At 38.1% G+C, this 27,874-nt stretch overlaps 1 protein-coding gene and 1 pseudogene across 1 annotated transcript in view; one reads left to right on the top strand and one right to left on the bottom strand.

Annotated features, from left to right (window-relative positions):
- The window catches only part of C29H8orf34 (chromosome 29 C8orf34 homolog), a 382,763-nt gene that overhangs the window by 292,555 nt on the left and 62,334 nt on the right, over positions 1 to 27,874 (bottom strand). The window contains 1 exon segment of the mRNA XM_035708243.2: positions 5,378 to 5,525. Coding sequence (XP_035564136.2) covers positions 5,378 to 5,525 — 148 coding nt within the window.
- On the top strand, positions 16,591 to 17,032 carry LOC112678581 (60S ribosomal protein L39-like; annotated as a pseudogene).

Genomic DNA, 27,874 nt, shown 5'->3' with positions numbered 1-27,874 from the left:
GCCATTCAATACCAAAAGAGGCATAAATACTCTAAAACTCTAGAACAGAAATGTCAGTCTGGTCTGCCAGAATGCAGGACATGTTTCTACAGATGGGAATAAGACATAAGATTAAGATGTAAAATAGGCAAACCAGAAAAGGACTGGAAGATTTCTAGGCATTCATGATACTTGCCCCTACATCAGAGTTCTCTATTCCTGTTGTTCTATGAGAATCTGTCTTTCTATATCCATCCCAGGACCATAATATCTTCCAGTGCTACATGGCTAAAGGAAAGGAATCCTGGTCATAAAACAGAGCATTTCACGATACAAAGAAAAAGGCTAAAAAGAACAAGGGAGAAATAGTATGTGGCTTTTTTACTTTTCCACTACAGGCAAGAAGGAAAATCCACATTAATTTAAATAATCTAGCAACGATACTGTTCTTATTTCGTTGGTTGAAAACAGGATGAGACAAAGTTACTCATGAGTATAGCAGAGACCCATAGGATTGAACTGATAATGGAATTTTAGTAGTAATCATAATTTCATCTGTCTCTCTAAAATTTTTGAAAGGGATCCAAATTGTTCCAAGCTATATGTTGAGGGGACAAAGAATCCATCTATCCATTGGCAAACCGAAAACTAGATGGAATCCCCTTCATCATTTAAATTTGAATAAATGGAGAAAAATATCATTCTACAAAAATTTCAGTATGAAAAGCAAGAATGTATTATTCAAGATACAAAGAAAAATCATAGTTTTAGAAAAGATTTACTCTGGAAAACCTTTAAATTTTAGGATGTGGATAATTGCCTTCTTAATAAGAATAAACAAAATGGATTCTATGAAACAAGAAAAGTGAGAGGAGGCAGATTAATCAACCAATCTACAATAAAATAGAACAGCACCCAGAAATTAATAAAGAAGATAAGGAAATACTGACAATAAACCAAAATGCAATACCAGCATTTAAATTTGTTTTCAAAACCACAGAGAGAAAAGTGATACTGCAGAAAACTGAATCAGTGACACAGCATGCTTGACAAATTAGGCAGTAAAGAAAGGCAAATATAATGTGAAATTAAACGGGAGGAAGGAAGAATAGCAAAGCAAACTCAATTTACAAGTGGTTGATTTTCCTGAAGAAGAAACAGAAAACAAATATAATAGAAGAGATAACTAAGTACACAAGAGGAAAATAGTTTTAGGCTGAAGATCTGGATTTGCCGTTTGAGAAGATTCACTGAATATAAGAAAAAAATTTAAAGGAAAAAGATAATCGTCAAGATATTTTCCCAGTAGAACTTATCAACATCAGAAATAAAGAAAAAAAAAACCCACAAGTATTTAAGAAAAATAATTAGAATGTCTATAAAGAAATAAAAATAAGGCAGGTTTCAGATTTCTCTTAAATTATATTAAATGACAGACTTTTAGATGATGTTGTATCCTGAGTTCCTAGATATATTTAAAGGCAATAAGAGGACAACTTAAGATATTTTCAGAAGATATTATACCAATATACTTTGAATATTGAGATAATTTCTAGCTGGTCAGAGCATGCACAGAAGAAATAATTCAAAATTGCAGTCAAGGTATAAACTGGTATTATTTACTGTCACCCATATTATAACTTCTTTACTTATATTCATATCCAAGAATTATCCTATGCTTTCCTTCTCTCTCCTGTCATACTCACTCTCAATTTTTTCTTCCTCACCTTCTAGGGCATACAATCCATTGTACACAAACACTTCTCTATCCTCAATACCCATTCTTTCATGTTTTAAGAGACACCTCACTCTTTCCTCTGCAGCTTCCTGGAATGGGGGGTGCATTCCCTCATGTGGTATCAGCCACAGGCTGGATCTTCTTAGCCCAATACTGTTAAGCTGGAAGTCCCTCCTCTCTTGTGGTAAATCCTGCCTGTCTACACTACTCACTTCTCTTCAAGGTTGCCATCATTCTCCTCCTGATTACTCCACAGCCCAACTCAAGATGTTGGCACCATCTCCCTTGACTTTTCAACAACTCGAATGCAACTCTGGTTTCATTTTCTTAATACTCAGAAAAATCATGCATTAAATCTCATACTTCTTTGTCCTCCCTAACTCTGAAGAGCTTCACCTCCCTGATAATTAAGGTATCCCAAAACTAAGGTTCCCATCAGGACCTTCTCATCATCTATCTGGACTCACTCCACCTCAGAAATCTTGATCTCAAAAAAAAAAAAAAAAAAAAAAAAAAAAAAAGGAAAAAGAAAAAAAAAGAAAGAAAGAAAGAAAAAAAGAAAAAAAGAAATCTTGATCTCAAATATTACAATCTCCCATCCTTCTACTTCTCTCATATTTTTACTACATCTACCCCTGCACTAGCCTTCTAAAGGTCTTTATCTTCAGTTCTCTGATTGCGTTTCTGTCTAATTCTTTTTCTCTTTTTAAAGGATTTTATTTATTTATTCATTAGAGACTCAGAGAGAGAAGCAAAGACTTAGAGGGAGGAGAACTCCCTGCAAGGAGCCCAATGTGGGACTTGATCTCAGGACCCCAGGATCACGACCTCAGCCAAAGGCAGATCGCTCAACCACTGAGCCACCCAAGTGTCTCCGTCTAATTCTTTTTCTATCCTTGCTCAAGATCTTCTCATACTAGACCATGTGCTTTGATCACTTGCATAAATTGCTCCAAATGTTGTCAACTGCTTTGTAAAACCATTCTTCTGCCCTCCACCTTTGCCCTGTCACAACTACAATTCTCACTCAGTCCCTCAACTGTTTGCTCTGCTCCCTTCCCACTGCTTCTGGGCACCACTGCAGAAAATCACAACTGCACTGATGATTTCATTCATGTCTTCAACTTCAGAGAAGCCCCAGTACTGCCTCACAGTCTTTTTTTTTCCTTTTGCCAACTATTTCCTCCTTTTCTTTGGTGACTTTTCACAACTGGCATCACTCCAATCTCTCCTATTCAATTCCCAACCCTCTTGTCCTCAGCAACAACCTTACTTCTTACTTACTTATTAATAAAAAGACAAAATTTTAGGTATCAGATATAACCTCACACTTGCATTCCCCCAGTCCATCTTCCACTTTACCGGGAAATTTGACCACAACTTCCTCTATTCTTTCACTCTCATAACTTTAACAATTATACCCATAATGCTGAATGCCACTCTGTGATTCCTGCCTTGACCCATCACCAGAGTTTTAGACTCATATCTAACTGCCTCCTGGAATTATCTATGAAGATGCCTCACAAGAAACTCAAAGTCATCAATAGGAAGTGGACTCATTATTGCCCTTCACAAATTTACTCCTGTGTTGCCATCTTGCTTTATTAAAATAAGCATTTATGCCATTGCCTAAGTCAGTAAATTGGGAGTTATAATAATCTCCTCACCTCCTTCCCTCTCCAAGCAGTAAGTCATCAGTACTTGTGTTAGTCAGAATTCTAAGATGATCCCCATAATCTCTGCCCCTGACATTATGCCTTATATAATTCTTTCCCCTTGAGTGTAGTAGATAGAATCTTTGACTTGCTTCAAACCAAAAGAATATGGTAAAAGTGATGGGATATCAATGCTATGATTATGTTATGTTAAATACGTTAAGTAGACTTGACTGAGAGAAATTCCCTTGGTGATTTTAAAAAAGTAAGCTGCTGTAATATGAAAGAGCCACATGGCAAGGAACTGTGGATTGCATTTAGGAGTTGACAGTAACCCCGGGCTAAAATCCAGCATGAAAACAGGAACCTGAGTCACAGAGCTACAATAAAATTAATGCTGCCAACAACCTGAATGAGTTTGGAAGCAGGTTCTTTTTTTTTATTCCAGACTCCAGATGAGAATGCAACCCAGCCAATATCTTGATTTCCAGCCTTGTGAAATTACATGAAGGATGTAGTTCTGGTAGGTACAGACTTCTGACCCATGGAAGTATAGGATACTAAATGTGTGATGATTAAAACTGCAGAGTTTAACACACTACTATCTCCCCAGATACTATAATTTATAAATATGGACTCATAAGAGCTTCATTGGGCTCATAGATTTCATATGGTCTGCCTTTACATGATGGGTGCCATCTCTGCACCTACAAAGCAGTGTTCATGCCTATATACCCATGTTACTTAGAATCTAAATCCAAGAATGTGAAGCTAGGAAAATGCAAGAGTTTTCTCTTTCATATGCCAAAAGTTTGTATCCTAGTTTCCTGTATAATACAGAAATCTTCTCAATGGATAACTGACACCAGAGAGCTCTACATTCTTCAGAGGATACCCTTCTCCCTACTCATTTTAGTATGGCTTTGAAACATGGTCTCAAGAAGGTACCAACATGAAACTATAGCCAAAAGAGAGAGACCAAGATCTTTTCAGGGGATCTCATAAGCCATGAAGAAGATGGGAGAAGTGAAAATGTCATTCCAGGAACATATTTGGAGTCCTGTCAGTCAGATTCCCATAAGAATTAGGCTTGGAGTTGGCTAATAACATAACAGGCATAGGAGATTTGGTTTTATAAGTAAATGCTAAACCAAAACACCTAAAAAAAGTCTACTCAATTATCTTAACCAGTGCTTACTAGGGAGATGAGGCTATTGCAGACTTAGTAAGATTGGTTTCTCCAATGTCCAGGGTAAATTAATCTTCTTAAAGTCAAACTTACTACATAAGATAAAAATAGGCACCACAGGAAATAGAGAATAATCATCAGTTTGGGCAAAGTGAAAGGTAACCATTAAAATCTTTGTTTATCTTTCTACAGGTAAGCTAGAAGTATTTAATTCAAATTCTTCATGAAAAGAAAAGAAATAAGCTTAGAATAATTAGTTTGAATTCATACTGAAGTCTTTTTGTGCAACTCTGAATCCTCTATTAAAATTGAATACACACAGATTATGTTTTGAAGCATAATATATAACACAATTTATAACAATATATTCAAATTCAAGAATATTTTATGACAAGTTAATTTTTTCCTCTTTTTTGAAGTATGATTAACAAAGAATGTTATGTTAGTTTCAGGTGTACAACATAATGATTCAATTTTATATATTACTCAGTGGTCTTCAAGCTAAGCATACTCTTGATCCCTTTTTTTCTATTTCACCCCAACCACCCCTCCACAACCTTCCTTCTGGCAACCACCAGTGTGTTCTCTGTATTTAAGAGTCTTTTTTTTTTTGTCTCTTTTCTCTTTATTTGTTCATTAGTTTTTTTCTCTTAAATTCCACACGAGTGAAATTTTAGCATATGAGTGAAGCACATTTTCAAATGAATATGTGAAACCCTTGGTAACCATCTACATTTATCTTATAATCAGAAAGATTTTGTACATTTTTACATTAAATGTATCAAAATCAATGGTTAAATAAATATTTTCACTTACCTGATGTTTCACTTTCTGCCCAGAGAGCTGCAGATCCAGATAAAGTTCTCTGAAGTTGTCCACGGTTTCCTTGTTTAGACTGAAGATGGTCAATGAGAAATGGAATTGGCTGGTCAGGTGTTTCAGTTATTAATTTGGTCATTAATTCCTGAAGGTAGAATAGAACATACATTTATATCTAATAATAATAGCGAACACTTACAAAGCATTTACTATTGCCGGGTACTCTCTAACTGTTTTACATATAGCAAATGATTCAATCCTAATAATAATCTTGAAAAGCAGGTACAAATTATTGTCTTCCTTATGAGGAAAATGAAGTGCAGCTATGTTACGTTATATAGCTATGTTTTAGAGCTAACACAGGCAAAGCCAAGATATATATATTTATTTTTGTTATTCTACTTGAACTTTAAATTCTTTTAAAAACTATAGCACAAGAATTTTAAACTTCAGATTACTATTTTGAGAAATGCCTTTACAAACTAAACTTTCAGTAAACCTCACCATGTACCTTAGATACTAATGTTATTTTTCCTTCTTAATCACATACAAATACAAAATGAAGAAAATTCTATTGGAATGAAAGAAACAAGTAATAAGCCACAGACTCGCAGAAACCAAAAAGTGTCTTAAACTAATCTCCCAACAATACAGGATTTACTTTTTCCAAAAGCCCTGATGGGTATTCATTCTTTTTTTTTTCTTTTTTTTTTTTTTTTTTTTTTTTTATGAGTTAAGCCATGAAGATTTCTCTACCTGCTGAAGCAGCCTGTTCCATTTTTGGATAGCTATAATGATGCCTTATATTAGGCAAAAAAGCTGCCTAAGAGTAACATCTATACATTGTTTTTTTCCAGGCAAGAACAGCAAAAAGCAAGCTCCAATTTGTGGTCAATTAGAATCCCCAGATTATTCTCATATGAACAGCTGCCAAGCCATGTGGATATCACTTCATGCTGTGTACCTAGGTTTGTGAACTTGTATGCACCACTGTACAGTCATATCAAGTACATTTTACCTTGCTGGATTTAGCCCAAAATTCTAGTCTGTCAATTATCATCTTAAGCTTAGATTCTGTGCAAGGCAATAATCTTATGAGTGGGCCAGAAAATCAAGTATTAAGAGAGCTAACAGAAGGGATACTTAAAATTCTCCTCATCCCATTGTCTTTTTGTGTTGGTGGCCTATTTCTTCTGCCTTGAATGCTCTTCTCTCAGATGTTCAGATGGCTGGTTTGTCATCATTTATCTCTAATGCTATCTTCTTAAAAGAGGCTTACCCTAATGAATATTCCTAAGTCTTTGTCACTTCATTATCTTATTTTCTTCATAGTTAAAGAATCATCTTTAACCAGAATCATCTCATTTAATACTTGCTCATCTTTCTATGCCTGCCTCTGCTCATCCTCCTCCACCATATCACTAAGAACATGGGCTGGCCTGGTTTGACCTCTACTCTCTCCCTAGGCCTGGAACTCTTCATAGCTCATAGATGGTACGGAATGGATGAATGGATTAACTAATTCTTTCTTGGTTTACTGACCACAGGTAAATATTAGTAATTAAAGTCCCCTATTGTCCTAGTAAACAGCAATTAAAGCATTCGTAGATTTCTTAGCCCAGCAAAATAAACTCTTCAAACTTCCTATATAAGAAATTGCTGTCATGATATCTCAGGAAACACACGGATTTATCTGAGAAGAGGCTAAATGGACTTTGTAGATGGCAAGATTACAAGGTAACCTCAAAGACATTGATAAAATAAATCAGGGTATCTCAAATCTGCAGATTGAACATAGGGTTGGAGCTAAAACAAGCAAAGGATTTCTACCACAAAAACACTGTGTAGCAAAATTTATCAGACAAATGTGATTTTTTTAAGTATATTCTGAAAAAGAAGTAAACAAACAGCCAGTTGGCACAGGTCTTCTTTATTTCTATTATTCAAGATCTCAACTACTAGTTATAACTAAAGAAGTCATTCCTATACTGTGGTTAAAACAAAGCAGGGTTCAGTTAAACCCCAATTATACATCAATGGGATGTAATTTAAAACATTCTGGATTTTGCCTCTGTAGAAAATATGTATTATATTCTATTTAAATTCATGTACATTACCCTCCACCCCCCCAAAAAAAAGAAAGAAAAGAAAAATGCATAGAAGGACCAACTAGATTACTCCTGTCACAGAAGGCCTGGGTACTCAGATAAAGCAAAATCAGATCAGATAACAAGGCTTTAAAGCCACAGCAATTTCTATTCTGAAACCTCTGAAGATCTCATACATTTCTTTTTACCTTTCAAACGAGATGGAAAGTTTCTCTGGATATTTTTCTTTCTTTTAAAATAAACTGAAGTTGGGCAGCCTGGGTGGCTCAGCGGTTTAGCGCCACCTTCAGCCCAGGGCATAATCCTGGAGACCCAGGATAGAGTCCCACTCAGGTTCCCTGCATGGAACCTGCTTCTTCCTCTGCCTGTGTCTCTGCCTCTCTCTCTGTCTCTCTCATGAATAAATAAATAAAGCCTTAAAATAAAAACTTAAAAAAAATAAAATAAACTGAAGTGTTTAAGATGGGTTATAAAAAACATATGGGTTATACAGTCATAATAAACCAAGTACCACTGTTAAATTTTTAAAATATCATTAGTCTAGTAACTAATTTTGGATACCCTTAACATTCCATTAATGAATATGTATTAGTAACACGGGACAAACTCAGCCATAAATAAAATGAAAATAGTTAATGTTTGCAATAGGGTATGTTGGGTACCTTGGCTGGACAACAGTCTAGCTTTAGATTATCGTGTTTATGAGAGGAATTATCCTGACTCTCACTCAATCCACCTATCCACCGGCATTAGAATGTGACTAATTTTGAGGAATTGAACTGGACAGAAACCTTTTGCAGAAGTGAAAATTTAAATCCTCAGATTTGCAAAGATGCTCCTGACAATAAAAAAGGTTGACTTCCACTACCATGATCCCACCACCCATCCACCCAAAGATTTATATGCACAAAGACATAACTGAGAGGCAGACAGATTGGTGAAATGAGAAAGTAGTCGTGCAGCTAGAATGTCAGGTTGGTGACAGAAACCCCACTGCAGAAAAGGTTCACAGGGATGGTTCACATAAGGCAAAAAGGACTCCAGAAGAGCAACCGGTGTAAGGTAGAGAGGCCGAACTCTGTGGAGGGAGAGGAGGCTTAACTACAATTCTTACCATCAATGCAACAGCTGTGACATGAAGTTCCCTGGGTGCTAGAACCTGACCAAGAGGCAGACGATGAGCCCGGGGGTCCACACTACACTGGTCCCCTGGGGATCCCTCTGGGCGTCCACACTACACTGCTCCGTGGGGATCCCGCTGGGTGTCCACACTACATCAGCCCCCTGGGGATCGTGCTGGGGTGTCCACGCTACATCAGCCCCCTGGGGATCGCGCTGGGCGTCCACGCTACATCAGCCCCCTGGGGATCGCGCTGGGCGTCCACGCTACATCAGCCCCCTTGGGATCGCGCTGGGCGTCCACACTACATCAGCCCCCTTGGGATCGTGCTGGGCGTCTACACTACATCAGCCCCCTGGGTTCGCGCTGGGCGTCCACGCTACATCAGCCCCCTGGGGATCGCGCTGGGCGTCCACACTACATCAGCCCCCTTGGGATCGTGCTGGGCGTCCACACTACATCAGCCCCCTTGGGATCGCGCTGGGCATCCACACTACATCAGCCCCCTTGGGATCGTGCTGGGCGTCCACGCTACATCAGCCCCCTGGGGATCGCGCTGGGCGTCCACACTACATCAGCCCCCTGGGTTCGCGCTGGGCGTCCACACTACATCAGCCCCCTGGGGTTCGCGCTGGGGTGTCCACACTACATCAACCCCCTTGGGATCGCGCTGGGCGTCCACACTACATCAGCCCCCTTGGGATCGCGCTGGGCGTCCACACTACATCAGCCCCCTTGGGATCGTGCTGGGCGTCTACACTACATCAGCCCCCTGGGTTCGCGCTGGGCGTCCACACTACATCAGCCCCCTTGGGATCGTGCTGGGCGTCTACACTACATCAGCCCCCTGGGGATCGCGCTGGGCGTCCGCTAGCAAAGGCCGCAGATGAGCGAGCGCCCAGGGCGCTGGGGCTTGGAGCTCGGGGGTGACTTCCCACTCTGCTGCGAAGGCGCAGACGCAGACCCAAACCGCAGGGGGGATCCGGGGCCCCCGGGGGGAGGTGGGGTGGGGTGGTACTCGCCGCCTGCCCCGGAGCCAGAACCGCACCCGAGCGCCGGCAGATTCCAGGCGTCCGGTAACAACGCCTTCGCCGCCCCGGGCTGCAGTCTCCTCCGTCCGCACTGCCCCAAAGGAGACCCTGGACGCGGCTCTCTTTGGACTCCGCCCCAAGCCTGTCCCGGGAGGTAGGCCTCCCTGGAGTCCCGGGGCCAGGACACGCCCTGAAGACACCCCCTAAGGGGGTCCCGTGGGTCCCGTGGGTCCCGTGGCCGCAGAGCTGGCTGCGGTGTTTCAGGGAGTCCTGCCCGTGGCCACAAACCTACTCCTGCTCCGCCCAGCTTACGCGGGACGCCAGCCTCAGACCCAAAAGGGATGCTGGAATGACCGCGGGGCTGCTCCCCAGCTCTGAGCACCGGGGCCCGGCGGAGCCGTCCTGCTCAATAACAAAAGCCCTCCCCAAGCAGCTCCGGCAAGCAGCTCAGGGGCTGCCCTGAACTTGGGCAGGATTTGGAGAGGACCCGCCTGGGCCTCTTCTACTAATGACCTTGCCTGCCCCCTTTTCAGCCAGGAATCAGGCCTAGAATGTGGGCGCCCTCCTCATCTACTGCTTCGGTGACATTCAAGTCTTCCTTTAGCCAAGGATCCCTGGGAGACTGTTGGCTGTGGGCTTATAAAAATTGAAACAATGGAAATGGTAATAGCAATCCTGCCCTAGAACAAAACATTTGTGGAAATTTTAGGCTAAGGACTTGGGGACTGATAAAATGTAGGTATTAATTTTAACATGATCGATTTGCACTTACAGACTTAAATTTGAGGCATTAAAGTTCCAAACAAAATATATTAACAACTGTCACCAATTTAATTCATACTTAGCTAGCATCAATAATATTACTAATGTAAACAAAATGCAACAGAAGACACAGGATAATGTAGTGATTAGACACCAAAGCTTTGAAATCAGATGGTGTCCTGTAAGACTTTGCACAAGACAATCACTTTAACATTCAATACCATCTACTAAATGTGGATGATACAACCTACATCATAGAGTTGCCAGGAGGATTAAATAAAATGATCGCAATGCATTCATAAAGTGATTGGGATATATGTAGCCTACTATGATAGGTTGTCCCCATTTCCTTCTAAGGCTGGGAACTGTTTCCCAAAATCTCCTTTATATGATCTGGGTTAGAGCTTCCTACTGTGAGGAATTCATAGGAGACTTGGAAAGAGCACAGAGAGATAGAAGAAATTCTCCAGAGTTAACTGCAGGCATATGTGAGAGCAGATGAGAAATTCACAGCAGTTTCCCAGCAAATTTGTGAAAACCACTGCAGAGAGCTCTGGGAGCTGTGCAAGGACACTGAGGACTGCGGCAGCTTTCAGGCACGCATTTGAGAGCCGCTTACTTCTGTGCTCCATCCAGGTGGAGACCTTAAGGATCAGCTCTTCCTGCCTTTGGTGACAGCCCCACAACCTTTAGCAGCATTTCCCTGGCCTCCATGTACCACCTTCTAATTCACCATCACATAAACTGGTTTGTTTTAAACCCTATATGATCCAGATACATAGAGTGGCTTCAGTTTTCCTGACTGAACCCACAATGATCCACCTGAAAGAAGTGTTAGCTAATATTTTCATGTTAGTATTACTTTTATATATTTACATCATAATATTTTATGTGTTGATTAGTACTACCATCATTACCATTTTTATCACGTTTTATAGGATACATTTTTGATGCTATACATGCATACTGCATTTTTTATTGGCTTTATTTTTCTGGTTCTAAACCAGAAGTAGATGTACTCTTAATATAGTTTATTATCAACTACAGTCTTTAACTTCATGAATATACTATATGTCGAGAGAATCTCCTGCATTAATATCTGTTTCCATGTTAATTGTAATTTTGTTATTGGTACCAATTCAAATATATTAATTTTAAAAATGAATATAACATTTTTTAAATTTTTGAAAAATAATTTAAAGAACCATTAAGTAATTACTGATGGCAAATTTATATTATACAACATGTAAGGACTAATGGAATTTAGGGCTATTATATCTAATAATAGACAACCGCATACTATATGTAACATTAGCACAATTAATGAGCTGGAGAATGAATACTAATTAAATAACAATGAGTGTCTCAAAATGCATTTTAATTTTAATGTCCACTAGATAAAAGCAAAACCATGAGTGAGAAGGTAGCTCATCGGGATCCCTGGGTGGCGCAGCGGTTTGGCGCCTGCCTTTGGCCCAGGGCGCGATCCTGGAGACCCGGGATCGAATCCCACATCAGGCTCCCGGTGCATGGAGCCTGCTTCTCCCTCTGCCTGTGTCTCTGCCTCTCTCTCTCTCTCTGTGACTATCATAAATAAATAAATTAATTAAAAAAAAAAAAAGAAGGTAGCTCATCGTAGAGTCATTATTAAAACTGGAAAAGGTAACCAGTCAACAGTAAAAATCATTTTAATAAAAGACCATTTCATTTAATGAAAGCTATGGGACTCCTTAGTTAAAAAAAACAATTAGAAAAGCACTTGTGTACACACAAACACCAAATTTTACATAACATTCCTCAGTGTTTATCCATCCACAGACTGATCCTCTAAGGTTTCAGACTCTAGGTAAAGGACTCTCGTTCTGGGCCCCATAGCATACAAACAGCATGACATTCTGCCCCCAAATTACTTAATTACTTCTTTGAGAGTAAGTTACTTTTTTATTTCATTACCCTAAGAGTACTTATTACTTTTGTTCCTCTTAACCTCAAGAGAAAGTTATCAAGAAACAAAAAGCCATTTCTAAAATCTTAGGACTCTATCATTATGTAGTCTTTTTGTTAAATCAATAAACATGCAAGACGTATTACATTCAATAATGGAGGTGGTGTCAATCAGATTCTTTTTACTCAATATCTATAATTAACTTAGATATTAACTGCATATGGCACATTATCATCTGCAGAATATTTTAGTTCAAAACTGTATAAAGACCTGATCACTGACTTAATTCTAAATCTGCATGTTTCAACTTTCTGTTTTTAATTACGTCTCTTAAAAATTTGCATTTGAAATCTCAACCTTCTGAGTGCCCACCCCACCCCCACCACCCAACTAATATGTTATAAATGGGCAGGTAATGGACATTGGGTTATCAACAAATATATGAGAGAATGTCCACTTAAAATCAGTTGTTCCCGGAAACACTTTTTTCTGAAACAACTTTTATTTTATTTACAACACTTTTTTCTGAAACAACTTTTATTTTATTTTTTTTATTTTATCTATTTTTAATTTAATTTAATTTAATTTAATTTAATTTAATTTAATTTTATTTTATTTTATTTTATTTTATTTCTTATGAGAGAGGAGCAGACAGGAGGATTGGGGGAACGTGAGAGAGAGAATCTCAAGCAGACTCCATGCTGAGCACAGAGCTTTACATTGGGCTTGGTCTCATGACCCTGAGATCATGACCTGAACCAAAACCAAAAGTCAAATGCTTAAATGACTGAGCCACTCCGGTACCCTGAAACCACATTATTTTAAATTAGTGTCAGGGATCCCTGGGTGGCGCAGTGGTTTAGCGCCTGCCTTTGGCCCAGGGCGCGATCCTGGAGACCCGGGATCGAATCCCACGTCAGGCTCCCGGTGCATGGAGCCTGCTTCTCCCTCTGCCTGTGTCTCTGCCTCTCTCTCTCTCTCTCTGTGACTATCATAAATAAATAAAAAAATTAAAAAAAAAAATTAGTGTCACCATTCCCAGTTGGTCAAATTCTACTTGATTTCTACCCACAACAGAACCCATGCTTTCCTTTCTCTCCTTTCATTTTTCTGAATGGAAGCAGACCTAGGATTTTTTTCTTTCCCTGCCTGTAAGCTCTGTTCTGAGTTTTGGCTTTGTCCAGAAATGGGTTCCAATGCAGCATCTAGATTTCTATACACAAATGAGAAAGGGACAGAGAATTGTTTGATGTTCTTCTGTCAAATCCTCTCTTCAAAGAACTCAAATTATCTGCTGGTAGCTCAACCTTCCTCCACCCTAGAACCATGCCCATGCCTGCCCTAACTAAACTCACTCCCATCATTCCCAAAACTGAGATTTCATTGGAACACTGATCTCAGAAGAAAAGGAAGAAATGTGAATAGCAATAATTGAAGTATCGGTTATTTATTGAATCCAATATGCACAAGCGTCAAGTATTTTATATAGATTTAATCATTCTCTGTAAATTAAAGGCTTGCATACAAGACGCACAACCAAACTAGTATGTGCTTGTTAAATCCTTGCTTATTTCTGGTTACCTGCCTCTCACCAACAACCCATCAATGCAAACCATCATAGTCACACACCCACCCACAACAAAATAGGCCTAGAAAATTTGCACTACTATCTGAAAAGGAGCTCATGGCCCTTTTCAAATATAATTTAATATAAAATTAAGTTTACAATACTCATGTACAATAAGAAAAGGCATCTAATTAGCCCTGTTGTATATTATAGAATTTAATCTAGATAATCTGGGGAAAGTAAAAATTAAGTTATTTTATAATGAAAATTAAGAATAATGAAATTATCACAATTAAAATTAGCCATTCCAAATCTAAAGCTAAGTCATAGACACTGAATCCTCTCTATTTTTAATAATATAAGCAAATAATAAGTAAATCTAGCCAGTAGAACTATCGAATGATGACAAGTGGTATAATATTTACCTAATGCTTACTAATCTTTCCTCTAATAAAGAAATGTCTTTTCTGTTTAAATTATTGAGTATTTAGTATCCACTCTGAGAAAATATTCATGTAATTAAATTTCCAGGCAAATATCAAGGTCACCATTGAAAAATATTAACATGCCCTATGAAAACACTTTCAGTTAGGGAATTATATTGTTCAACATAAAAGTCTATCAAAACAATTTATCTGGTGTTAGGAATTTCCAGGTTCTTCCTTGAAAATACCACTGTAGGAGTGAAATATACGTGATACTTGGAAGAAATAGTAAAGCATTTCAAAACTCAAAGAAATTAATTAAATCAACCCATGACGGAAGTAGCAGGTGTATGTAGAAATCACCCTAAGAAGAAGAATGTCTCTCAGTCGAGTACGAATTAATTTATTTTAGACTTTTATCATTTATAAAGAATATATAACTAAAATAAGGTGCTCAAGATGACAGAATAATGAGGAAATTTCATAATGCATGCCCAACCCTTCCTGTTAGAACTAGTGACTTAAGGAAAGGATGTATACATTTCTTCTCTATGGCAAGTATAGCTTCAAATTGGTGATGGATATACTGGATTATCATAGGTGAACACTGCGACATAATAAGTACTTATTCTGACTGCACATACCCTGAAAAGTCATAAAATCAAGTGACCACATACATGATCCTATTTCTAGAACCTATATTCTCTTTCATTATCTATTTGCCAATCTTATGCCATTGTTATAATATCTTAAGGATTATATCCATACAATAAATTCTGATAGCTTTAGGAAAAATTCTTCCTATCTTGTATCAATCACTTTTCTATTTACTTAGTCAAAACTGTTCATTTTTCTTCTTCTTGCATCAGCTCAAATTTAGTCTACTTTTTCCTCTGTCTGAAAGTCACACATACCTTTAATATTCTTTTTGTGGTTATCCAGAGATTATACATTAATACTGTCTTATGTAACATTAAATATTAATTGGTCCTTTTCCTTCATCTCAGACTTTACAAGGAACTTAGAATACTTTGATTGCACTTATCACCCCTGGTTAGTATACATTTATACATATCTATATATTTACTATTCTTTTTTTTTTTTAATTTATGATAGTCACAGAGAGAGAGACAGAGAGAGGCAGAGACATAGGCAGAGGGAGAAGCAGGCTCCATGCACCAGGAGCCCGACGTGGGACTCGACCCCGGGTCTCCAGGATCGCGCCCTGGGCCAAAGGCAGGCGCCAAACTGCTGTGCCACCCAGGGATCCCTATATTTACTATTCTTATTGTTCTATTTCTTCTTTCATCTCCAACCATCCATCTGGGATCATTCTCAGCAGTATAAGGAATACCTTTTATTTTAATAGTGACAAATTCTGTGTTTTGTTTTGTATATCAACCTTTTTTATAGACCTGAAGATATTTTCACTCTATCTCACTATGTACTGGGATTATTTTCTTTCCATTCCATTATTATTTTTGAGAATTCAGCCACATTTCTTTAAAGAAAAATCGGAATTTTCCTAACGATGTTTTTAATATTTTCTATTTTTTTATTTATGCGCAGTTTTCTAAGAAAGTTTATTTTGAAATAACTATTTTTCCAAACAGCTTTAATAGAATAGGTATGGTTTCTTCTTTAAATGTGTGATAGAATTCCTCTGGGAATCCATCTGGTCCTGGACTCTTGTGTTTTGGGAGGTTTTTGATGACTGATTCAATTTCCTCCCTGATTATTGGCCAGTTTAGGTTTTCTATTTCTTCCTGTTCCAGTTTTGGTAGTTTGTGGTTTTCCAGAAATGCGTCCATTTCTTCTAGATTGCCTAATTTATTGGCGTATAGCTTCTCAGAATATGTTTTTAAAATCGTTTGTATTTCCTTGGTGTTGGTGGTGATCTCTCCTTTCTCATTCATGATTTTATTAATTTGAGTCTTTTCTCTCTTCTTTTCAATAAGGTTGGCTAATGGTTTATCTATCTTACTAATTCTTTCAAAGAACCAACTCCTGGTTTTGTTAATCTGTTCTACAAAGAGATGGAAAAATATTCCATGCTCAAGGATTTGAAGAATTAATTTTGTGAAAATGTTAATGCTATCCAGGGCAATTTACACATTTAATGCAATCCCTATCAAAATACCATGGACTTTCTTCACAGAGTTAGAACAAATCATCTTAAGATTTGTGTGGAATCAGAAAAGACCCCGAATAGCCAGGGGAATATTAAAAAAGAAAACCATAGCTCTCCTTTCCGCCGCCATCCTGGTTGCGTGTGGTTGACTGTGATCGCCATGTCTTCTCACAAGACTTTCAGAATTAAGCGATTCCTGGCCAAGAAATAAAAGCAGAATCGTCCTATTCCCCAGTGGATTCGGATGAAAACTGGTAATAAAATCAGGTACAACTCCAAGAGGAGGCACTGGAGAAGAACCAAGCTGGGTCTATGAGGAAGCATTGCACATCATGAAATAGCAAACATAATTGGCACACATATTTAAGCTGCATGGAGATCACATGTTCCTATCCTGTCAATATAGAAACATCCTTCCTACCGGGCCAATAGACATGTCTTATCAAGGGAATGATTTTCTCTGTTACTATGCCTCTATACCAGTAGGTTGGTTCAGTAATAAATGTGAGACCTTTCAGTTGAGCTGCTGTTGTGTCCTGATTTGTGAAGTACTGAATTCCCCCTCCTGACAGATCTCACATAGCACTGTCTGATAGAACTTTCTGCAGTGATAGAAATGACCCTTGAGAATGCAGTATTTAAAGTGTGGCTAGGGGACGCCTGTGTGCTTCTGTCTGCTAAGCGTCTGCCTTTGGCTCAGGTCTTGATGGGGAGTCAGCACGTCTCCTGCTCTCTGCTCCTCTCCCTGCTCATGTGCTTTCTCTCAAATAAAATCAAAAAAGAAAGAAAGAAAGAAAGAAAGAAAGAAAGAAAGAAAGAAAGAAAAGAAAGAAAGAAGAAAGAGAGAGAGAGAGAAAGAAAGAAAGAAAGAAAGAAAAGAAAGAAAGAAAAGAAAGAAAGAAAGAAAGAAAGAAAGAAAGAAAGAAAGAAAGAAAGAAGAAAGAAAGAAAGAAAGAAAGAAAGAAAGAAAGAAAGAAAGAAAGAAAGAAAGAAAGAGAAAAAAGAAAACCATAGCTAGGGGCATCACAATGCCAGATTTCAGGTTGTACTACAAAGCTGTGGTCATCAAGATAGTATGGTACTGGCACAAAAACAGACACATAGATCAATGGAACAGAATAGAGAATCCAGAAGTGGACCTTCGACTTTATGGTCAACTAATATTTGATAAAGGAGGAAAGACTATCCACTGGAAAAAAAGACAGTCTCTTCAATAAATAGCTGGAAAAATTGGACATCCACATGCAGAAGAATGAAACTAGAACATTCTCTTACACCATACACAAAGATAAACTCAAAATGGATGAAAGATCTAAATGTGAGATAAGATTCCATCAAAATCCTAGAGGAGAACACAGGCAACACCCTTTTTTTTTTTTTTTTTTTGGCAACACCCTTTTTTAACTTGGCCAGAGTAACTTCTTGCAAGATACATCCATGAAGGCAAGAGAAACAAAAGCAAAAATGAACTATTGGGACTTCATCAAGATAAGCTTTTGCACAGCAAAAGAAACAGTCAAGAAAACTAAAAGACAACCTACAGAATGGGAGAAGATATTTGCAAATGACATATCAGATAAAGGGCTAGTTTCCAAGATCTATAAAGAACTTATTAAACTCAACACCAAAGAAACAAACAATCCAATCATGAAATGGGCAAAAGACATGAACAGAAATCTCACAGAGGAAGACATAGACATGGCCAACATGCACATGAGAAAATGCTCTGCATCACTTGCCATCAGGGAAATACAAATCAAAACCACAATGAGATACCACCTCACACCAGTGAGAATGCGGAAAATTAACAAGGCAGGAAACCACAAATGTTGGAGAGGATGTGGAGAAAGGGGAACCCTCTTGCACTGTTGGTGGGAATGTGAACTCGTGCAGCCACTCTGGAAAACTGTGTGGAGGTTCCTCAAAGAGTTAAAAATAGACCTGCCCTATGACCCAGCAATTGCACTGCTGGGGATTTACCCCAAAGATACAGATGCAGTGAAACACCAGGACACCTGCACCCCGATGTTTCTAGCAGCAATGTCCACAATAGTCAAACTGTGGAAGGAGCCTCGGTGTCCATCGAAAGATGAATGGATAAAGAAGATGTGGTCTATGTATACAATGGAATATTACTCAGCTATTAGAAATGAAAAATACCCACCATTTGCTTCAACATGGATGGAACTGGAGGGTATTATGCTGAGTGAAGTAAGTCAGTCGGAGAAGGACAAACATTATATGGTCTCATTCATTTGGGGAATATAAAAAATAGTGAAAGGGAATAAAGGGGAAAGGAGAGAAAATGAGTGGGAAATATCAGAAAGGGAGACAGAATATGAGAGACTCCTAACTCTGGGAAACAAACAAGGGGTGGTAGAAAGGGAGGTGGGCGGGGAGTGGGGGTGACTGGGTGATGGGCACTGAGGGGGGCACTTGATGGGATGAGCACTGGGTGTTATGCTATATGTGGGCAAATTGAACTCCAATAAAAAAATAAATAAATAAAAGAAATAACTATAAATTCACAGGAAGTTGCAAAGATATGTACAAAAAGTCTCATGGACACTTCACCCAGCTTGCTTCATGCAAAATTATATACTACAATATCAAAACTAGGAAATTGACATTGGTACAATCTGTAGAACTTATTTACATTCACCAGTTTACATGCAATGTGCATGTGCACACACACGCAACTCTGCAATCTTACCATGTGTGTAGATACTTAACTGCACCATTATCACAATACTCCCTCCTGCTATCACTTTCTAGTGATGCCCACCTACTCCCCTGATCCATGCCTGGCAACCACTATTCTATTCTCCATTTCTATTATCATGGTATTTAACAAGGTTATTATATATCAAGGATCATAAAATATATATCCTTTTGTTCTTTTTTTAAAAAAGATTTTATTTATTTATTCATGAGAGACAGAGAGAGAAAGAGAGAGGCAGAGACACAGGCAGAGGGAGAAGCAGGCTCCATGCAGGGGGCCCAACACGGGACTCGATCTCGGGTCTCCAGGATCACACCCCGGGCTGAAGGCGGTGCTAAACCGCTGAGCCATCTGGGCTGCCCAAATATATATCCTTTTGAAATTAACTTTTACACTCAGCATAATTTCCTTGAGAATCATTCAAGTTATGTTGATTAGCACAACAATAAACAAGAGCTTATTCTTTTTTATTGCTGAGTGTTATTCTATGATGTGGATGTACTATGATGTATTTAACCATTCATTAATAACTATCAATAAGTGGTGAAGGACATTTGGTCAGTTCCAGGTTTTTAGTATTATGAATGTTACTACGAACATGTATGCATAGCCTTTTGTATGAACATATGTTTTCATCTCTCCGGGATAAATTCCTAAGATTGCTACTGCTGGGTTGTAATACTAAGACCACTATAGGTTTGTTTTTTTTTTTAAGACCACTATAGTTTTAAAAGGAACTGCTAAGCCATTTTTAGAGTATTCAATTTTACCTTTACACCAGCATTAAATAAGTAATTTTAATTATTCTTATAGTTTATAGTGATATCCCATTGTTGTTTTAATTGCATAGTGGCTGTGCCAGTTTACTTCCCACCAGCAGTGTAAAAGGGCTTCCTTTTCTTCACATCTTACCAATACTTATTATCTCTCTTATGTTTTGACAATAGCCATTCTAGCAGGTGTGAGGTAATACCTTATTGTGGTTTTCATTTGCATTTCCCTGATGATTAGTAACACTGAACATCTTTTCACGTACCCTTTGTCCATCTGTACATCTGTTTGTTTTTGTTTTTGTTTTTTTTTTATAAAAATGTCTGTTCAGGTTACCTCTCCATTTTTAACCATAATACTTGTTTTTGCCATTGAGTTGAATCAGTTCCTTATATTTTGGATATTAACTATCAGTTATATGGTTTGCAAACATTTTTTTCCCAGTCTATAAGCTGCCTTTTCATTTTGTTATTTCTTTGGCCATGCAGAGCTTTTTTAAAGTATACCCAACTTTTTTTATTTTTGCTTCTATTGCTTATGCTTTGATTTTATACACAAAAATTGTTGCCAAGACTGATGTTAAGGAGTTTTTCCCTTATGTTTTCTTGTAGGATTGTACAACTTCAAACCTTAAAATGAAATCTTCAATCCATTTCAAGTTAAATTGTATAAGTGGTGGCGACAATGATACAATTTTATTCTTCTCCATGGGAATAACCAGTTTTTCCTATACTTCATTGAAAAGACTATCATTTCCCCCTGAGTGTTCTTCACTCCTTATCAAATATTACTTAACCATATACGCATGGGTTTATTTTTATGCACTCTATTCTATTCCATTGATTTACATGTCTGCTTTCATGCCAGTACCTGTTTTGATTTCTATAGCTTTATAGTATAATATGAAATCAGGAATTGTGAACCTACAGCTTCATTCTTCTTAGTCAAGATTGCTTTATCTATTGGGGATTTGTTATGGTTTTATACAAATTGGGGTTTTTTTCTACTTCTGTGAAAACTGACATTGGAATTTTTTTAAAAATATTTTTTAATTTATTTATTCATGATAGAGAGAGAGGGAGAGGGAGAGAGAGGCAGAGACACAGGCAGAGGGAGAAGCAGGCTCCATGCCGGGAGCCCGACGCAGGACTCGATCCCGGGACCCCAGGATCATACCCTGGGCCAAAGGCAGGCGCTGAACCGCTGAGCGACCCAGGGATCCCTGGAATTTTGATAGGAATTGACTGCATCAAATCTATTGAGGCTTTGAGCAGTGTAGACATTTTAACAATATTAATTCTTCTAATCCATGAACATAGGACATATTTCCATTTTCTGTCTTCTTAAATTTCTTTCATCAAAATCTTATAGTTTTCAGTGTAGAGATCTTTCACCTGCTTGGTTAAGTTATTCCTAATATATTTTACTTTTGATGCATTATAAAGAAGATTCTTTCCTTTATTTCTTTTTCAGATAGTTCATTGTTAGTGTTTAGGAATGCAACTGAGGGGCACCTGGGTGGCTCACTGGTTGAGCGCCTGCTTTTGGCTCGGGGTATGATACTGGGATCCTGGGATCGAGTCTCACATTGGGCTCCCCACAGGGAGCCTGCTTCTCCCTCTGCCTATGTCTTTGCCTCTCTCTGTGTGTCTCTTATGAATAAATCAATAAAATATTTTTTAAGGAATGCAACTGATTTTTGTATAAACTGATTTGTATCCCAGAACTTTAGTGAATTAGTTTATTGATTCCAACAGTTTTTTGGTGGAGTCTTTAGGATACATAACATCATGTCATCTTCAAATAGAGACAATTTTACTTCTTTCTTTCTTATTTGGATGACTTTTATTTCTTTTTCTTGACTAACTGTTCTAGCTAGGACTTTCGGTACTGTATTGAATAGGAGTGATAAGAGCATCCACCCTTGTCTTGTTTGTGATTTTAGAGGAAAAGCACTTAGCTTTTCACTATTAAGTATAATGTTAGCTTTGGACTTGTCATATATGGACTTTTTTTTATTGTATGTTCCTTCTACACCTAATGTGTTGAAAGTTTTTATCATGAAAGAGTGTTGAGTTTTGTCAAATGCTTTCTTTCCCTGCCTCTATTGAGAGGCTCAAGTGATTTTTTTCCTTCATTCTGTTAATACTGCATATCATGTTTATTGATCTGCATATGTTAAACAATCCTCACAACTCAGAGATAAATCCAACTTGATCATGGTTCATAATCTTTTCAATGTGCTGTTCAATTCTGTTTGCTAGGAACTTGTTGATAATTTTTGCATCTATACTGATCAAGGATATTGGCCTGTGGTTTTCTTTGTTTATAAAAAGTGTTCTGGGATCCCTGGGTGGCGCAGTGGTTTGGCGCCTGCCTTTGGCCCAGGGCGCGATCCTGGAGACCCGGGATCAAATCCCACATCGGGCTCCTGGTGCATGGAGCCTGCTTCTCCCTCTGCCTATGTCTCTGCCTCTCTCTCTCTCTCTGTGACTATCATAAATAAATAAAAAAAATTTAAAAAAATAAAAAATAAAAAAAAAAATAAAAAGTGTTCTCTCTCTCTCTCGCTCTTTTTTTTTTCTTTTTAAGATTCCATTCATCCTCTATGAGAGACACAGAGAGCCAGAGACGTAGGCAGAGGGGAAAAAGCAGGCCTCCAGTGGGGAGCCCAAAGCAGAACTCGATCCCAGAACCCTGGGATCACAACCTGAGCCAAAGGCTTAACCACTGAGCCACCCAAGTGTCCATAAAAAGTGTTCTTATCTGGATTGGTAAAAGGGTAATGCTGGTCTTGTAAAATGAGTTTGGGAGTGTTCTCTCCTCTTCAGTTTTTTGGAAGAGTTTGAGAAGAATTGCATTAATTCTTTAAATGTTCACTAAAAATCACCAGCATCTCTTTCATTTATAATTCTTTTGAGTCCTCTCTCTCTTTTCCCCTTGGATAGTCTTTTTTTTAAGATTTTATTTATTTATTCATGAGAGAAAGAGGGGGGGAGAGAGAGAGAGAGAGTGAGTGAGTGAGAGAGGGGCAGAGGGAGAAGCAGGCTCCATGCAGGGAGCCCAACGTGGGACTAGATCCTGGGATCCCAGGATCACGCCCTGGACTGAAGGCGGCGCTAAACTGCTGAGCCACCAGGGCTGCCCTCCTCTTGGATAGTCTAGCTAAAGGTTTGTCATCTGTGTTTATCTTTTCAAAAACCCAGCTCTTGACTCATTGTTTTTTTTTTTCTATTGTCTTCCTAGTCTCTAATTTATCTCTGCTCTAATCTTTTTTATCTTCTCTGCTAACTTGGGGTTTAGTTTGTTTTTCCCCCCTAATTCTTGTAGTGTAAACTTAGGTTGTTTAAGATTTTTCTATTTTCTTAATGTAGCCATTTATCATCCCTTCACTTTCAGCCTATATGTGTTCTTAAAACTAAAGTGATTCTTTATTTTTTTTTAAGATTTTTTTTTTTCAATTCATAGAGACACGGGGGGGGGGGGGGGGCAGAGACACAGGCAGAGGGAGAAGCAGGCACCAAGCAGAGAGCCTGACGTGGGACTCAATCCAGGCTCTCCAGGATCACACCCTAGGCTCCAGGCAGCACTAAACCGCTGCGCCACCGGGGCTGCCCTAAAGTGATTCTTTGATAGGCAGCATATTGTTGGATCTTGTTTTTAATCCATTCAGTCTTTTAATTGGAATATTTATTCCATTTAAATTTGAAGTAATTATAGGTAGAGGTTAGGATTCATTATTACCATTTTGTTATCATTTTCTTTTTGTTGTTCCTTTAGTCCTTTTTTTCTTCTCTTGTTTTCCTTTGTAATTTATGTAGCAATATACTTTAACTCCTTTCTCTATAGATAAATATCTTATAGACATAACAGTCTACTTTAAGATATAACAAGCAACCTTCAATTGTGTTTAAAAAAAAAAAAAAACACCCTACAATTCAGGGAAAAAGTCTACATTTCTACTGAAGTAGAAATGTTCCCCCACATTTTATGTTATTGATGTCACACTTTACACCTTTTTATACTGTGCATCCATTTACAAATTATTATAGCTATAGTTATTTTTAATATTGTTTTTAACAATTATGCTCAAGTTAAAATTGATTTTCACACTACCATTATTATTTTAGGGCATTCTGGATTTGACTACATATTTACTTTTACCAATGGGTTTTATATTTTTATTTGTTTCATGTTGTTACTTAGCATCTTTTTACTTCAGCTTGAGGAGCTCCCTTTAGCATTTCTTGTAACATTGGTCTAATGGTAATGAACTCCCTTAGCTTTTGTCTAGAAATGTCTGTATCTCTCCATTTCTGAAGGATAGCTTTATCAGACATAGTACTCTACCTTGGCAGCCTGGTTTGTTTGTTTGTTTGTTTGTTTTCCCTTTAGCACTACAGATACATTGATCCCTTCTCTCTTGGCTTGCAAAATTTCTATAGAGACATTTGCTGATAGCCTTATGGGTGTTCACTTGTATGTGATGAGCCATTTATCTCTTGAGCTTTCAAAGTTCTCTTGTGTTTGATTTTTAACATTTTGATTATAATATGTCTCAAAGTAATCTGCTTTGGAATTTTCCTTAGGGTCCTTTGAGATTCCTGTACCCGAGTGGCCTGATCTTTCCCATGATTTGGAAAGTTTTCAGCTATTATTTCTTATAATAAGCTTTCCTCCCTTTTCTCCATGTGAATATTTATTCACTTTTTGGTGTCCTATAATTCACGTAGGCTTTCTTAACTCCTTTTCATTCTTTCTTCTTTTTGTTTTCAATTCTGTCACTGTATTTTTCATCTTCAGGATGTCTGTCTTATTCTTTTTTATGGCTCCTTTTTATTGAACTTCTCATATTGTTCATGCATTATTTTCCTGACTTTTTTTAGTTGTTTATGTGTGTTCTTTTACATTTTCATTGAGTTTCTTTAAGATAATTATTTTGAATTTTTAGGCAAATCATAGATCTCCATTTCACTGGGGTACGTTATTGGAGCTTTATTGGTTTTCTTTGGTTGTGTCCTATCTACCTAATTCTTCACAATCCATGTGGCCTTGCATTGGTATCTGTGTATCTGAAGGAGCAAACACCTCTTCCAGTCTGTAAAGACTGGTTTTGGCAGGTGAAAACCTTCTTCTATCAGTTCCCCGGACTGATAAGTTTACTTCCAGAATTTCAGGGTTACAGCTGGTTTAAAGCTGTCTCTGGGGCTGTAGTGTGGTCCACATCAGTGGACTTATTATCAGGAGCTGAGATAGACATGGATCTTGTCTGGTCCCTGGGTGAATGAGACTGCTTCCTGTATCTCCCTCATAGGATGGTGCTGTGGAAAAGGTCTGGATCAGGTTATTCAGTTGAATCTTCAGATAGTGGGCCTATTACCAGATGCATGGATAGCTGTGTCCTATCAGACCCATCGCAGTACTCTGGGTCACTGGAAGGGTCCCTATATAGAAGGATGACCCTAGATCATGACTGTAAGACACTAGAACCAAGCTCCAGGACTGCTTCAGGTCCCACAGCTAAGACTAAGGTGTTCATATCCAATTCTGAAGGCACAGATAGATATGTCTCCTGCTAGGTTCCATGACATGGTTAATTGCTCCCTGACCACAGTTGGAGCGACTAGAGTTGATAATAGGCCCATTTCAGGATCTTCTGAGCCACAGACATTAGTGACTCCTGCCTGATCCCTGTGCCAACTGGACATCTGGCAAATTATGGCTAGGAAGGGAGTGGAGCCAAATATAGGGCCCTTTCAGGATCTTGGAGGGCAAGACAAAAGTAGCTCTTGCTAGGTCCCTGTGCCAGAGGATTATTCACAGTGTGCAGGTGAAATGGACTGGAGCCCAGTTACAGAGCTCTTCTAAAATCTACAGTCTGACTCAGTTTAATAGGCTTATTTCCAGGAGCTCCTGGACCATTGCAGAGAGAAGCTGCAGCTGGCTTACGGGCCACTTCATCATCTATAGCCAAGACTGAAGTCTGTATGCCTATTACCCAATGCACAGGTAGGCATCACTCTTCCTAGGTTCCTTGGTGTATGGCACTGATGACAGGGTTAAGGCCAAATGGGGTTGTTGTGAATACCAGGAGGGTACCTAGCTATTTGTAGGTCTGTAACTGGGATCAGGATTGGTGAGTCAGCTGCCTGGATTTGAGCGTGCTTCACAAAATGGTTCTCCTTGGTTTTGGACCACATCAAAATTTCACAATCTCCTACCAGAATCACAAATCTCCTTAAAAGCCACTTTTGTCTGTGGATGAATGTCAAACTATTGCTGTTGAGAAGGGGATCTGAGTGGAGGATATCTTATTTATCTATTTTGCTAACACCACTCCTGTAGTTCTTAGATCATTTTTATGACAACTGCTTTAAAATCCTTGTCTCTTGACAAGGGAGCTAAAAATAGTCAATGGAAAAAAATAACAACTCTTTTCAATAAATGGTGCTAGGATAATTCAACATTCATATGAAAGCATAAAACTGAGCCCATAACTTATACCATTCCCAAAAATTAACTCAAAATGGATTAAAGACTTATATATGAGACCTGAGATGATAAAACTCCTAGAAAACAAAGGAGTAAAACTCCTTGACATGGGTCTTGGAAACAATAGTTTGGATGTGACACCTAAACCACACAAGTAACAAAATCAAAAATAAACAAATGGGAATACATCAAACAAAAGGCTTTCATACAGCAAAGAAAACCATTAACAAAGTAAAATGAAAACATAAAGAATGGGAAAAAATATTTGCAAACTGTATACCTGATAAGGGGTTAACATTCAAAATACAGAAAGAGCTCATACAACTCAATGGAAAAAAATCAACCAATCAGTTGAAAAATGGGCAAAGGACTTGAGTAAACATTTCTCTAAAGAAGATACACAAAAGGCAATAGGTACATCAAGAGATGCTCAACAACGCCAGCCATTAGGGAAATGCAAATTAAAACCACAGTGAGATATCATCACATGTCTGTTAGAATGGCCATCAACAAAAAGACAAGAGATAACAACTGCTGGTACAGATGTGGAGAAAAGCAAACCCTTGTGCACAGTTGGTGGGATATAAATTGGTACAGCTGCTATGGGAAACAGTATGGAGGACCTCAAAAAATTAAAAATGGAATTACCATTTGATCCAACAATTCCACTTTTGCATAAATATCCAAAGGATATGAAAACATTAGCTTGAAAAGATATCTGCAACCCCATGTTCATAGCACTATTATTTATAATAGCTAAGACAATGGAAACAACCTAAGTGTCCATCAATGGATGAATGGATAAACAAGTTGTGGTATGTATATATATATATATAGAATAGAGTAGCATTCAGTCATGAGAACATAGAAATCCTACCATCTGCAACAACATAAATGGGACTTGAAGACACTATACTAAGTGAAATAAGTCAGAGAAAGACAAATACTGTATTATCTCACTTATATGTGGAATCTTACAAAAGAAAAAGGAACTTACAGAAAAGGAGATCAGATTGTGATTAGTAGAGGTAGAGGGTGGGGGAAAGGGAAATTATTAAAAAGGCTGTCCAAAGGTACAAACTTCCAGTTAGAAGATAAATAAGTACTATGAATGTAATGTACAACATGATGATGTAATCATCATCATCTAATACTGCGTTATGATATATACAAAAGTTGTTAGGAGAATAAATCCTATGAGTTCTCATCACAAGGAGAATGTTTTTTTCCTTCTTTTTTAGATCTATATGAGAAAATGGATGTTAGCTCAATCTCTTGTGGTAACCATTTCACAACATCTATAAATCAAACCATCAAGCTGTATGCCTTAAATTATACAGTGGTGTATGTCGATTATTTCTCAATAAATCTCTCAAAAAAAAATCCTTGTCTGGTAGTTCCAACACCCAGTTCTTTTTGA

The sequence above is a fragment of the Canis lupus genome, chromosome 29, assembly GCF_003254725.2.
Source record: "Canis lupus dingo isolate Sandy chromosome 29, ASM325472v2, whole genome shotgun sequence".
Lineage (NCBI taxonomy): Eukaryota > Metazoa > Chordata > Mammalia > Carnivora > Canidae > Canis > Canis lupus.
This window is presented reverse-complemented; position numbering and strand designations above follow the sequence as displayed.